The sequence below is a fragment of the Bemisia tabaci genome, chromosome 4, assembly GCF_918797505.1.
Source record: "Bemisia tabaci chromosome 4, PGI_BMITA_v3".
NCBI lineage: Eukaryota > Metazoa > Arthropoda > Insecta > Hemiptera > Aleyrodidae > Bemisia > Bemisia tabaci.
Genome location: NC_092796.1, coordinates 36,818,960 through 36,832,753, shown reverse-complemented (window position 1 = coordinate 36,832,753; position 13,794 = coordinate 36,818,960). Strand labels below are relative to the sequence as shown.

Sequence of the window (13,794 nt, the reverse complement as noted above, 5' to 3'; positions counted from 1 at the left end):
CATAAAGGTTGTGTTCATAACAAAAATTAAAAATGCTCATCATAGCATGACAAACTTAGCCCTATCACAATTCTGTTTATTGTGAAGGGAAATAGTTTTTTGAGCCAATTCTTCTCCATGGCAACTCTACCAAGAAATCAACTCAACTGGAGCGAAATTTGCTAATTGGCAATAGTAATATTTTTTCACACGTACAGCGCTTGTAAATATAAGAGCTGTCAATTAGATTTCTCTCTCCTACACTTCTTCTAGAAATAATATCCCTATTTCATTGCGGCCTTTTAAAAGAATTTTACACTCCCTCTTGTTATACTAAAGTATATTTTAATTTTTGCAGTTTGTAAGTTAAAAAATCGTTAGGATTAATTTTTGTAGATATCTGATAAGTTTTGACTCCTGTAAATAGTGTATAGTGAAATGTTACGCAAAGTCTATAGCAATAGGCTCGTAGAGATATTTATTTATTTATTTTCTCCTCTGAGTTTTCCTAGTTCTCTTAGATTTAAGTTGTAAAGTAGCACTACTCTGAACTGACTTTCTCTTGAAAGCAAAGTGGGTCAATCGTGTCAATTCAGTCTATCATCGATTTTATTTTGGTTCCTTTGCGGATGTTTTCTTTGTTGTTCTCTTACGTTTTTTTAGATTTTACATTGCTTCACTCAATTGTATCAGTAGCATTGTGAGAAAATAAGGGTGAAATACCTAACCTCACATTTTTTTGGAGGACCAAAAATATTTTAATCATGCACAGCTAACATTTTTATATTTTTTCTCGTACAAAAAAAGAGAACGAGCAGTGTTCCACAATTCCTAAACTCATATTTTATACTCAAGATGATTGCAATTGACTGTTAATGATTCATTGTTGCTGGTCTTCCCCTAACAATGCTGCTGATTCCCGGATTCATGTTATCGTTAATGCACATTTAGTAAAAGAGAAAAATCAATGGTCTTCATTTTTGCTTTTTTTTTTTAAAAAAAAAAAAAAACTGAATATTTGTAAATTTTTACCACCACAAATTCCTCCCTTAATACTGGACTGGTATCTTATTCCTTAAAATTGCATCAAGTTTAAATATTAATTAAAATGATTTTATTCATGACCGAATTTTATGTAGTTAAAACCAAATTTAAGAAATGTCTCATAATGAACGATTTTTGTCCTCTTTTCTGCTGCACAGTTGCAAGGGAAAAATTTGAAAAGAACTCTTCAAGCTACCCTTGTATGTGAAATAAGAATCGTTGTTTTATGCATCAGTTATCTTCTGTTGTAACTCTTTCTTCTAACTTTCAAGATCTTTGTTGAATCATATCAATTAAGGACTCAACCCTGGCATAAAGTAAAAAATTGATTGAAAGTTGTTTCACCGAGGCCAACAATCAATCAAAAAAAGATTGAGCTCTTGATATTTCAATTTAAATAATTTTCGGAAGCCTAGAAGGAATATAGAGATTTTCGTCCCCAGGTGGAAAAAGTTCATAACTATAATCCGATCATTTATTAGTATGTCTCCTCAAAAAAACCTTTCTTATTTTTTTTATCTAAGGTGCCTAAACATGTGCTGCTATTAAGTCATCCTTGTTTGTATCAATGATAGACATATGTCGATGGCTTATCTCTGAACACAATAAAAAAATCTTTATTGTATCAGAACTCAAGTATTGACCGGAAAATTTCATTTTTAGACAACTGAAAGTATTTTTTTTTATTTTTACCTAATTGAAGACCGCCTTTTGGTTTACATCACATTAGATTTGAGCGTTGATCTAGTTAGCTGTGAAAAAACCTCACTTGCAGATAGCACCTTTCAAAAAAATTTCAGTCAGATTTAAAAGCAACCTTGACTCAACTTGGGGCAGACATAATCAACGAATTTTGGACCCAGGAGAATGATTAAACAATTTACAGGAGTCCCTTGATTTTTCTGACAGTGAACTTGAGCACTTGGTTTGATAATATCCTCTTTAACTCTTCTGCAGCCACATACTTGTCTCTTATGTACAAAAGTAAAGTTATTTGTATTCAGAGCTCAGCCATCAATATGTTTTTTTGTTTTTTTTCTTAAGAGTGTATTCTGATTAATAATCGTCTCTCACCCCTTTGATTCAAGTTGCGGAAATTGTGGACGGACACCATTAATTGTATTGTACATGTAAGTCTTCATTTCTCTGAAAGTATAATTAAGTTTGCTGATAAGCTCTGATTGTAAAGGTATAAAAATAGATTAAAAGTCACGTGTCAAAGGTGTGGAGTTGATCCCCCTCAGCATGTTTTGTTGGGTCTCAATTTTATTGAAAGCTCTCCTAGGAATTTCATTTAAGAATTGGTCATTGCGCCTATTTTAAGATACGAAATTTTCTATTTTGTATGAAATTCTCCAAATCAAAATATCAAACCAGTACGCTAATTATCCTTACTTTAAGTGAATTTAAGGCATAATATTATGTTAAGTCACTTGTAGTGTAAGTCGGTTTTAAGACTATTGAGTTCAAACTATTCTGTTGAAAAATATGCTTTAATTCTGCTGACCTCATCAGTGAAGTTCCAGGAAAATAATCTGAAAATTGAATAAGCATTTTTGAGATCGACAGTCATTGCCCTTTTGTTTAAGAAATAATGCCTGCTAAAATTTTTGAAACGTCACAAATCAAGATTTGCTCATAACTTTGGGTACGTTTTTAAATCTAAGCTCAGGAAAATCACCTGTTTCCAAGATACTATGGTGTGACCCCATTTACTTTCATAACTTTTTCTCTTACCAAGGTTATTTTCAGCTTCAAAAAGTTCAGTGGTGTTTATTAACTAATTCCTTTGATACCGAAAGATATGGCTCTATTTGTACAAAACATTATCAATGGTGAAACTGTAGGGAAACATATCTCGATTTGCGACACTACTGACTTCTTGTCATATTTAATATATTTTAATGAAAATATACTCAATGTATTTTCTTGAAAACTTCCCTGATTTTTCTTCTCTGTGTGAAGAATAATCTTCGATCATTTCAGGCACTAGCGATGGTTTGTTCTCCTTCAATAAAATAAAATGAGAGAGTAATCCAATGTAACACCAATCATGAACCTAAGTGCAGTTTATTTATAAAGCGAAGAACCTTTTTTCAAAGTATGTTTCATTCTGTCCCTTAATTATCAATGTGACTGTTCCAAGAAAGAATAGATAGCAACTATTTAAAACGTATTTAATTTGTCACTGCGCTTTGAAAACGCATTCTCCAGAGTTTTAAATCAAAGACTTATCTATGCAACGAACAATGTACAAATTTCCTTATTTACTGAATTTCCACCAAGAAAGTTATGTGATTTACAAGCTGGAAAATACCCTCGATTGATTATTCCTAAACGTTTGTAATACACTGTGTCCGTGATCTCTCCATTACCTGCAGTTTTGGAAGATTAAACATTTGGAAAGACTTAAAATGAGATGCAAACATTTGATATGTATGGAAATTTGTTATAATGAATATTGATTAATTCTTCAATCTTTTTTCCAGTTGGGTTTTCCCTGGAATTTTCATGTTATGCTGTCCGCTTTTCTCAGAGTTTTTCTGAAGGATGCAGGCTTCCTATCCAAATTCTGGCCAGATTGATTGAAACAATTGCAACTATGAATGATAGTTGAATAAATATGAGACCACTACAGTTGGTATACTAGTAAGATGCCATCAATCATTCGGATGGATTTTAATAGAATCAGTTCAAGGTTGCCAGGTTGTTCATTCAAATGTAGATATTTTCATGAGGTTAAATGGGAAAAAGTGCACACTATCTGGCAAATTTTAATCAGCCCAATACATTTTATGTCGCCTAATTTTCTCTTAAGTTCATTTTTTTTTTTAAAATCTTTTTTTAGTATTTTTTTATCATTTTTTTTTACAGTGAACTATATTACATAATGCCTTGAACATTTTTCTACATTTCCCCTGGCTTATAATGAATATACTTGCAAAATTTCAAATTAAAATATCATTACCTTTCCGTTGTAAATTTAAATCATGGTGGGAAATGAGGCAACGTCTGATAGAGTTGGACCGATTCTAGGCAAATCCGTCCGATGTAGCATCAGCTGCTTGGCACAATATGTTCACACTTCCTCGGAGAATTCGGTTTTATTAATTGTGTAAATGTATGTAAGTAAGCGCTATATTTTCAAGTAGGCAATCTCTATATTGTACATAAAATACTATTTCCCATCGTTCTCAAATGTACAAATATTTGATAAGTTTTTGCAAAAACTTGCTGCAATAATGTAATAGGAACATTTTTCCTTTAAGTTTTAAAGTGCTAGAGTTGTCCTTTCTTTTTTCTTAGTATATTTATTGAAGTGTCCAAAGGTTTTGTTGAGAAACATTTAATGAATTTGGTGTTAAAGTTTTATGAATTAATTAAAAAATGTTTATGCTCCATACAAATTGCGGTTGTATCTTTAGACTCTCCCGTCTTTATTTTTATGAAAAACTTTGTGATGAATTCAGGTATTCTTTCACTCAGACTACATTTCATCACCTTCCGACCGAAGTATCACAAGTGCCATTTGAGCGTAGGCATTAAGTTGTAAAATTTCTCAAACTTTAAATTTTGTCGAATTTTGTGCGGACAAATTAATGAATAGAATAACTTGAGAATTTTACCTATTAGTTCTATTTCATTTGCAATCAAAATTAAGTCCTGCAATCATGAAAATAAAGAATTCTAAGAGAAAAAATTAAAATAGTACATATGAAGATTTTCGGCAACTTAAAGTGTAAGTGTAAATGGCCCTTGTGATACTTTATCTAGAAGGTGTCAGTATTTACCATTAGGGGAAAACGTAAAAATGCTGGAAAAGAAAAACACACAAGAAGAAATGTAAATTATGTAATGATCAAGAAAGCACATGGCGTAGTTGCGAAATCGCATTTACTTTTTGGATAATTGAACAGTTTTTGAATTAGCTCATTCGTAGGCAGGTAATTGAGGTATGTTGAGAGGTTGGGTTTTTGAGGTTTGACTACAGTTAACACGAAAAAATAGGTAACCTGCCCTCACAGTAGACCTACTTAAAAACAGTCATATTTGATGTTACCATGATGTGACAGATCATCGACCACTACCTCTCTTGCATTTGAAGGTGATTTACTTTCAGCTTTTTTTTGGAGAGTCAGGAGAGATCTATGCGAGTAGATGCTTAAAACGAGTTGAAGAATCAACAAATTTTAAGACTTTGATTTGAACCTGATCATATCCGAAAAGGGACATTGTAGATATTTACAAGAGTGCATCATAGATTCTTGCTTTAAGAATTGCTTTGCGCTAATTCTAATGTTCTAGAGGTAGCTTAAGGATTTTAAGAGACTAGTTAGAATGAATGAACTGTCTAAGACAAAATTAGCTTATTTAGTACTCTTGCAATCTCTCCTTTTTAGCGTTTTGATTTTTTCTTACTATTGATGAATAAAAAATTGGAGAATAGAGGAATTAGATCTTCTTGGAATCAACAATAAAAAATTAAAGAATAGAAAAATTCATCATCAGACATCATAAAAACACTTGCGGATGTTCGTTTTGAGTTCCTCCACTATAACTTCGTATTTCTCTAAAATTACCACCAACTCTCGCTTGTGAGCTTGATAATCAGGGTTGAAACTGTCCACAAGATTAAGGAAACAAATAGCTTTGCGAATAATACCAGGCATGTTACAATTTTGCTTAGCTGACTCTGCAAACCGATGCACTGTAGCCTCAATGTGCTCTGCTAATCGGGTTACGTCCAACAACATACTCTCAGCTTTTGCAATGCTGAATGTAATGTTTACGCAGAAATCAAATCTTGAGTCGGTGGGGGAGTAGTTCAATGCGTAGTACGATTCTTCTATTTGCTTTGATAGTTCGCTGAGCTTTCCCAGAGAGTTGCGCAATCTCACCATCAGTCCTTCCTCACTGTTCGTGCCGGACCTTTCCATTATTTCTAGCGCTTTTTGTCCGATCGATACGATAGTTTCGATATTTTGCAGCTTCGTAAAATCGGACGCACCATCTGAGTAATCATTTTCTCGAATTGAGGCTGCCTGCTGAAAAGGATAGAAAATAATTAGGTACGAGTTAGGAGAGAGCAGACATGACGTACCTAATAATCTAATACTTACCTAATATTCTATTGACGGAAGCTTTTCTAATCAACAGCATCTCTATTAGAAATGACCCTCTCCGAAAAAATAAATAAATAAATACGTAAAAATGAAGCGTAAAGTTTAAAAGGGCAACTCTTAAAAACTACTAAAATGTTCACTTAGGAAATCCCTTTTGGGTATTTTTTAAAGTATTTGTGAGAGGTAAAATTTGACTCAAAGTTAAGTAATAAAAATGAGTTAGAAAACTCCGGAAACACCAAACTGTAAATTTTCAACACTAAAAAGTTCGAAAAATTGTTAAAAAATTCATAAAAAAGTATGTATTTCTTTCAAAAACTTTACAAAGTAAATTTCACCTTGAGTTAAACGTTACTTTAAAAAAGAATAGCCTGCAAGGATTTCCTTAAACGAACATTCTAACACTTCGTTAAGAGTTTTTGGGAACTGCGTTTTGAAGGTCATTGGTACTGGGGATAATAATGAGCAATACTTAAGAAGCCAAGAAAATTGGGCCCCAGTTGCCTGCAAGCAATGCAGCCCCGAAACTGCAAAATCAACCTATGAAAATATTTTGGCCGTCAGGACTGCCCAATTTCGCAATCGATTCTACACCTCGAACTGCGTAGGGTTAGTCGGTTATTCCGAATTTTCTTTTCCCGTCCAATATCGAGAAAAATCGACAGGGTGGCCCGACACGCATATTAGCGCCTGCAAGACCGCAAGAATACTTCACGCATTGCGCGTAGACCACGGAGCGGTGCGCGCCTACAAGACCGGAAGAATACTTCACGCATTGCGCGTAGACCACGGAGCGGTGCGCGCCTACAAGACCGCAAGAATACTTCACGCATTGCGCCTACGCTACGGTGCGGTGCGCGCTTTAATCGTTCTGGTTGCCGGATCTTCCACGGTTCACACAATTTCTGGCCAGTGACCCTGCAATTCCAGGATCGAAGGATCGCGGAGTTTTTGCATCGTTGAATGGTAATCAAATTTACAGAAACTGAAAATACAAACTTGGAAAATCAGTGATGTCGAAGTATGGTGGAATAGAATTTCAGGGTCAAAATCGGCCTCTGCATGAGGTCACGCATCGTTTAAGAATACCGACGGCAAAACTCCGAAACCACGTATCTTGGTTTGCGCTGTTGCAAACTTCCCATTCACTCGCGTTCTTTAATATCATTTCCGCTCTCTTTTGATTAAGTTTTGTGTATCTCCTGAGAGATTTTGTGAGCTTGTGTAGAATTTCTCCCTTTTCCGAGAATAAAGCATTGTCAAATCACGACTTAGTGTTTTCAACACTATTTCATTTAGGAACTCAACAGCTCGCTCTACCATCAGTATTTAAGTCATATTACTGACATGGTGTCGAATCAATGTTAATGACATGGTGCCTCAACCTCGGTTATATTAATGTCATAGATCCGAAACCCATCTTTCCCCGAAGTGTTATTAATGGCATCGTATGTGAAGAATTTGCTGTGACAATCTCAGCCATGGTATAGTTTCGGTCTCCTTTCAAAAAATAAATTAGGAGTGGAGTTGTTGAAACATCGCAAACGAGGTACGTGGTTTGGGGCTTACGCTGTCGATACCTACGCCTCTTGTTAGGAGGCGGTACGAACAAGAGCCCATAGAGCGCCTTCTTTTCGAAGAAAGACACGAGACGTTTTCTTGTTCAAATGTCTAGGTATCCTTGCGTGCGGATGAAGATTCGTCACTGGGATTTGTTGAGTTGAAATTTGCGAGGCGTCATTTTTTAGACACTTCGCTATGTGTTCTCAAGTATAGCGTGAAGAACTTATCGGTCTCATGTCAAACGCTACTGTGTTTTTAACTTCTCATTTCAACATGAATCACGGCTAATCTTGTTTATCACGCAGTAAGGAGAGGATCTCATTTTCAGCCTCTGTTTAGCGGGAAAAGTGGACACGTGGGTTTCTAAAGGGGCTCCATGTAACTTGACCTGAAAATTGCGAACCGGCCTCCAATTGGACGTATTTATGCTAAAAGGAACTATGTGCATAGGGAATGCTTGTGACATAATTTCTTTTAGCATATAAACGTCCTATCACGGCTTTCTTTCACCCTTAAAAATGGGATGCGCCTTTAATTTTGACGTCATTAAGCCTTGCAAAAGTACTTATTCACATCCCTGAGAATCAAAAAACATTTTTAAAATATTTCAAATATATTTTCGTAAATTTGTCAAAAATATTTCCGAAAAACTTTAAAAATGCTGTAATAATGTTGCGGAAATATTTCCTCACCGAGCCTTTCGGTTTTTTAACCGAAAAACGTGATTTGGTGATTTCACCACCGATATGGAGAGAAAACGGCCAGTGATCGTCAATTTAGGCCTTTTACATACTAACGTCAGTTGCCCACCGAGCAATTACCGAAAATGACGTAAATAATATTTGCAGAACGTTACTGCAACGTTAATTTCGGTGGAAAGGCTGTGACATTGTTTTCGCAACGATTTTTTGCATTCTTTTGTAGGTATCTGAATAAAACTGCACCGAAATAAAAAATGACAATATCAAACCCAGGCGGCGTTGGTTGAACTATTTCAGTTGGTAATTTTTGGTGACAATTAAATAGTGCGTTAATATAAACACCGTTAAAAAGCTTAGGTAACTTTGACTCATTTCAAAGTGTTGAGGAAACCATCTCAATTCTAGAGATGACTATTGAGAATAGTAAGTGCGATCATTCGGCTACCTCCCTCAACACATATAAGTGCAAGGCTTGCCATTTAGAATTCATGATTTTCCTATTTTTCACGAGTACCTAAACTCAATCATTTGAAAATGTTAATGTAACGTATCAAACAACTCTACTGCAATTGTTTCCTCCGCGGATTTAGGTATCTTTTTCCACGGACAGGCATAATTACTCCAAGCAATGTTAAGGAGAGGACATATTACATGACTTACATCGCGATACAAAACCACGTTTTCAAATTCAAAGCCGAATACGTGGCTTTTCCACAGCTCATGAATGCACCAGAAAATTTCAACATGTCAAGGACGAATTTGATCAGGATTAGCCCTATAACATTACACGTTGCCAAATGTCATTTAATGGTTTAATTTATTTATCAGAAAACTACCCTGGTAAAAATTGGCGATATACGAGCTGCGTTTCAAAATACCATAGGAGTTCTTATAGCCGACTAAAGAAGGCTAGTGAAAATCATATAGCTGGCTATAGAAAGCGGAGCAAATCATATCCCTTTATTGCATAGCGTTGCATGAAAGCAACAAATGTTTTTTGGGCTTTGATCCTCAATGGCTTTAAATTGCGCAAAGCAACACATTGTTTATTGGAGAGGATTGAAGGTCTAATCTCTAAAGTTTTAAAAAAAAAAACATAAACTGGAACTGCATCTGTTCCTCTAGGCCAAAAACACTGTAAAATGTGTAGATTTTCCCTCTGAAATCGGTGACTGACTCATGCAACAAAGGGATATAGCCGGGCTATACGAGGCTAACAGGGATACTTCACGCATTGCGCAATGCGCAATGCGAGAAGTATCCCTGTTAGGTCTCGCAGCGTGCCACGGCGTCTGAAGCATCTATTTCACACCAGAGGTATTGCACAGTATCATAAGAAATTGAAGGCGCTCCAACATATTAAGAATGTCAGGCATCCTTCAAAAGTACGAAGCTTTCCTCGCAAAATAAATCAAGATACTACGGCACAAAAAAAGAGCGGTAGTCCAAAAACTAACTAAGCCCTAGTATCCGTGTTTAGTAACGTTTAGCATAAAGATTATCGTCTGGCTGTTGCTTAATCGCCATCGGCCATAAAAGGCTATAAGAAATTGTACAGCCGGCTACAGAAGCTATTTGAAATCTCACAGCCGGCTTTAGGTCTATAGTATTTTAGAACACACATTCTACTACCAATTTTTACCAGGGTAGGAGCAGTGGCGTGGCGTGCTTTGCGATATATCGATTGGTCTGCCATTAAAATCTATGGAATAGGACCGATAAACAGGGCGTTCGCAAAGAACACCTTTATGACCGATACTTTAGGCACCGTAGCTTCAAATGGAGAAATATCGATAATCGATCATTCACGCCTCTCTACTTTTAGCCTGGCTTTCTTAAAAAATCTCCGAACACCATATCACGCTCTGGTTCAGCGGGTATTCGTACACAGAATTTGACAAAGAAACATTTTGAAATGTAGCTTCAAAAGTACGGTCCCTGTGAATATCGAAACTCGTAAGGCAAAACGATTTACGATATTCACCCGGGACGTACTTCCGGTTTCAAGTATTTCAAAGTATTTCCTAGCGAAAGCGAACAAAAACTTGACGCACTACAGTGTGATTTGATGACCGGAAATTCTTCAAAAATGTCCTGAAATCCAGAAACTATCAATTGATCGCTCGACTATAGCTGCTGAAGAACCGCGTGGAGTATTTTTGTGGAATAATACAATTCGAGAGGAAATTGGGCAACATGACGTGTAGTTAGGCCATTTTCTGCCGAATCCTTCTAATTCACATCAAACTTTCTTTTTGCAGCGAAAAAATAAGACACTTCGGACCCTTGCAGCAACCTTGCTAATTCTTTTCACGGTCAAACCCACCTGAACAAGGGTGAGGATCGCTGCCAGCAGCAAAGATGTCACCAGCTGCTTCATATCTGCGCTAATATTTTTTACACTCCACCAATAAATTCACACAGTAATCCGGTCGGAACAATGAATTACACTGACTTGAATGAAAAGTCTCGGATATCGCTAATCTTAACACTTTTCTAATCCACAAATTGCCCAAGAGCGGTCGGCCCTCGCCTCTCAAGTGCTACCTAAAATGCAGTTCGTTCGAAAAAAAGGTGAAAGGGCCGCAGGTTTCCCGTAGTTCTTAAGTGCTTCTAGAAATAAGCAGCTCGATCAATGCGCTCCAATACGTGTCAAGCTGCCTCTTCATTGACGCAGCGCGGCCACTGTTATCTCAAGTGACTATTAAAATAAAGGAAATAAATACACCGCAAGTGACACATGAGTCTTTGGAAAACTCCGACATCGATTGCTTCTCTTCAGTTTCTATCCAGGAGACTCGGCTCAGATTTTTGCCGTATCTACTTATCTTAACGCCTTAATCCGTCCAACTATGAATGAGATGTTTTATAGAATTTTTGCGGCCTAAATCATGCCATCTTCACTGAGAAAAAAATTTCGGTGTATTTACTAAGAAAAGGGTAAAATTACCAAGAATTCAGGGTTGTATTTGATCCCAGTTTTTTCTTGGTAAATTACCATTCATGGAATTGGTAATTTTACCGAGAAATCTCGGTAAAATTATTGACTTTCTCGGTAATTTTATTGGATCCCGGTAAAAATGCCAATATTTTTTATCGACTGCTTGTGGTAAAATTACCGGGATAAAATGACAAAGTTACCGGGAATTGATTAGCAATAAAAGTGGTGTTCTTACCTGAAAAAAACAGTAAAAATACCGGTTTTTAGGTACGCTTACCAGTCTGTCTTGGTAAAATTATCAATAATTGGTAAAAAGAGTGAGATGGTAAAGGTACTAACGGACCTTGGTAAAAACGCCGAGAATTTTTTTCAGTGTTGCCATTAGAACTCTCACTTCAAAAAATTTTGTTCCAGATGCAGCAAAATTCTCATGTGAGTATGGGAAATGCAGGGGGAGAAATACATGTCAACGGTGTAAGTCAGCAATGACACAACTCGGTTTGCGACGTTGCAGACTTCCTGTCATACTTTAATTTTTAAACGGGAAACTACTCAACGGCAACTCTTTAAAACTGCCGTGATTTTTCCTCGCGGTGCGAAGAAAATTCTGCAAAAACTTGAAGGAATGATGTCAATTTGTTCTCCTTTAAAAAAATAACATAGAGGCGGAGATTTTCAAACACCGCAAACGAGTTGTGTGATTGCCGACTTACACCGTCGATGTAGCGCCCCTTTAATGTGGGCTATAAAATAATGCTATGGGGCCACAACCTCTGTGAACAAATATGTGGCTGAAAATTAAGAGATTCTTGCTCTGTTGTAAATTGATATCTCAAGCACATACATATTTGAAATATTTTTGATGAAAAATCGATGATTTCAAAGTTAAGCACTCTTAAAAAATTCTTAAAATTGCAAGTAATAAGCCACGTTCGAGTGATTTTAACGTAAACATGCCCACACGTAGATTTTTTTAAAAATGTTTAGTATCGACTGATTTACACATGGTGGGCCAAAGTGTGGGAACGCACATATCTCAAGTTGAGTATTTCAAAATCTTTGCTCCTGTTTCATTTTTTCCACCAATAGAGAAGAAAAATCAATTTTTTTTAAGAAATCAAGTTGATTAGCTTTCCAAAGAAATCATAAACTATAACGGGAAGTCGTCGCAAACGGAGTTACGTGATTTCGCACTTTGTCCTGACCAGCAGGTTGAAAATTGTGCAGAAATTGCTCAATTTTCTTTATACTATTGCCTTAAAGAACTATATGACAAAAATTATCCATGGCAAATGACTTTTACCACTATTTACTGCCGCAAAACCAGAAATAATCATTTGATTCCTAGGTGCCAGAAACGATTCTTCTTACGTCATGAAATCGTAGTCGATTCGGTAAAGTGTCGATTAAAAGAGGGGGAAATGAGCCAATGCGTCATTTATTTAGTACTAAATGTATGACGTTAGTCTAAATAGTCCGATATACAGCCGTTGGTTCACGAGGAAGTTCTCTCTTGACATTAATCAAATCGATGAAGTGGAAGGAAATACAGAGAATTGAATACTCGTAATCGTTGATGATACAATAGAGAAATAAGTATGTTTTGACTGCGGCGGCGGCGACTCGAAATTGTTACATGAGTTTTTTATCATAATTAATATCTGAATATTTTAACATGCTGTGTTCTGAGAATACTTTTAGGTGCATATGTCGCAGGCAATTAGCAATTGCCGGCAATTTGCAAGCGGTTCACATGTTGTTTCAATATATCGCAATAATGCGCATCGGTATAATGCAATTTTTAAGGGTTATGGTCTTCAGAAGTATGAGCTCGGCTTGAAGCGCCTTCATTTTTTGAGATACTCTACGCTTTGTCACGATGTTAGTTTAGTTGCCTGTCCGATCTAAACCCGACTAATGTCACGGAGTTCACTGCATGTTCTCCTGAGTGCGCATATTTCTGCCATTTTTTAAGGATGGAAAAGTGTCTATTCACATCATAGGCAACATAATCAGCACTCTAATCTTGTTCTTTCATTTTTGAATTATATGATTTTCTATATATATTTATTCACCACTGGCTTGCAAATTGCCGGCGATTGATAATTGCGCGCGACACATCCTTACCTAGAGAAAAATCGCGCAGAATACGAATACAAAACTGAGAGTGACTCATATAAAGTTAATGAAATCTTGAGGGATGGCACAATTTCAGTTCTGAACTAGATACGTAGTTTCGGGATAAAATACTTTAAAAAGCTTCGAGTGGTTGATTTGACAATACAATCCTAGTCCTAAAAGTTCGCCTCTTCTCAATCTTGTTTTACCGCGCTAATGAAAAACGTCGTTTGAACATTCAGATATCGCGATATATATTCGATATTCGATATCGAGTTTCCCTCCATGAATATTTATAATTGAGGAAACTTTTGAATATTTTTCC

General features: G+C 36.2%; 1 protein-coding gene and 1 long non-coding RNA gene across 3 annotated transcripts; one reads left to right on the top strand and one right to left on the bottom strand.

Annotated features, from left to right (window-relative positions):
- Positions 1–4,858: 4,858 nt before the first annotated feature.
- Positions 4,859–10,923, bottom strand: LOC109031507 (uncharacterized). Of its 2 annotated transcripts, none has more exons than XM_019043055.2 (2): positions 10,737–10,923; positions 4,859–6,068 (listed from the first exon to the last, which is right to left on the bottom strand). In XM_019043055.2, exons 1-2 carry the CDS (start codon positions 10,788–10,790, stop codon positions 5,529–5,531), a joined length of 594 nt encoding a protein of 197 aa, XP_018898600.2. In that variant the 5' UTR covers positions 10,791–10,923; the 3' UTR covers positions 4,859–5,528. The 2 variants fall into 2 exon arrangements, with proteins under 2 accessions (XP_018898600.2, XP_018898601.2); XM_019043056.2 differs by having other exon boundaries at positions 4,859–6,065; positions 10,737–10,922.
- On the top strand, positions 6,077–11,149 carry LOC140224499 (uncharacterized). The gene is made up of 2 exons (XR_011899765.1): positions 6,077–7,821; positions 10,672–11,149. It is a non-coding gene; the product is annotated as an uncharacterized lncRNA (long non-coding RNA).
- The last annotated feature ends 2,645 nt before the right edge of the window (positions 11,150–13,794 follow it).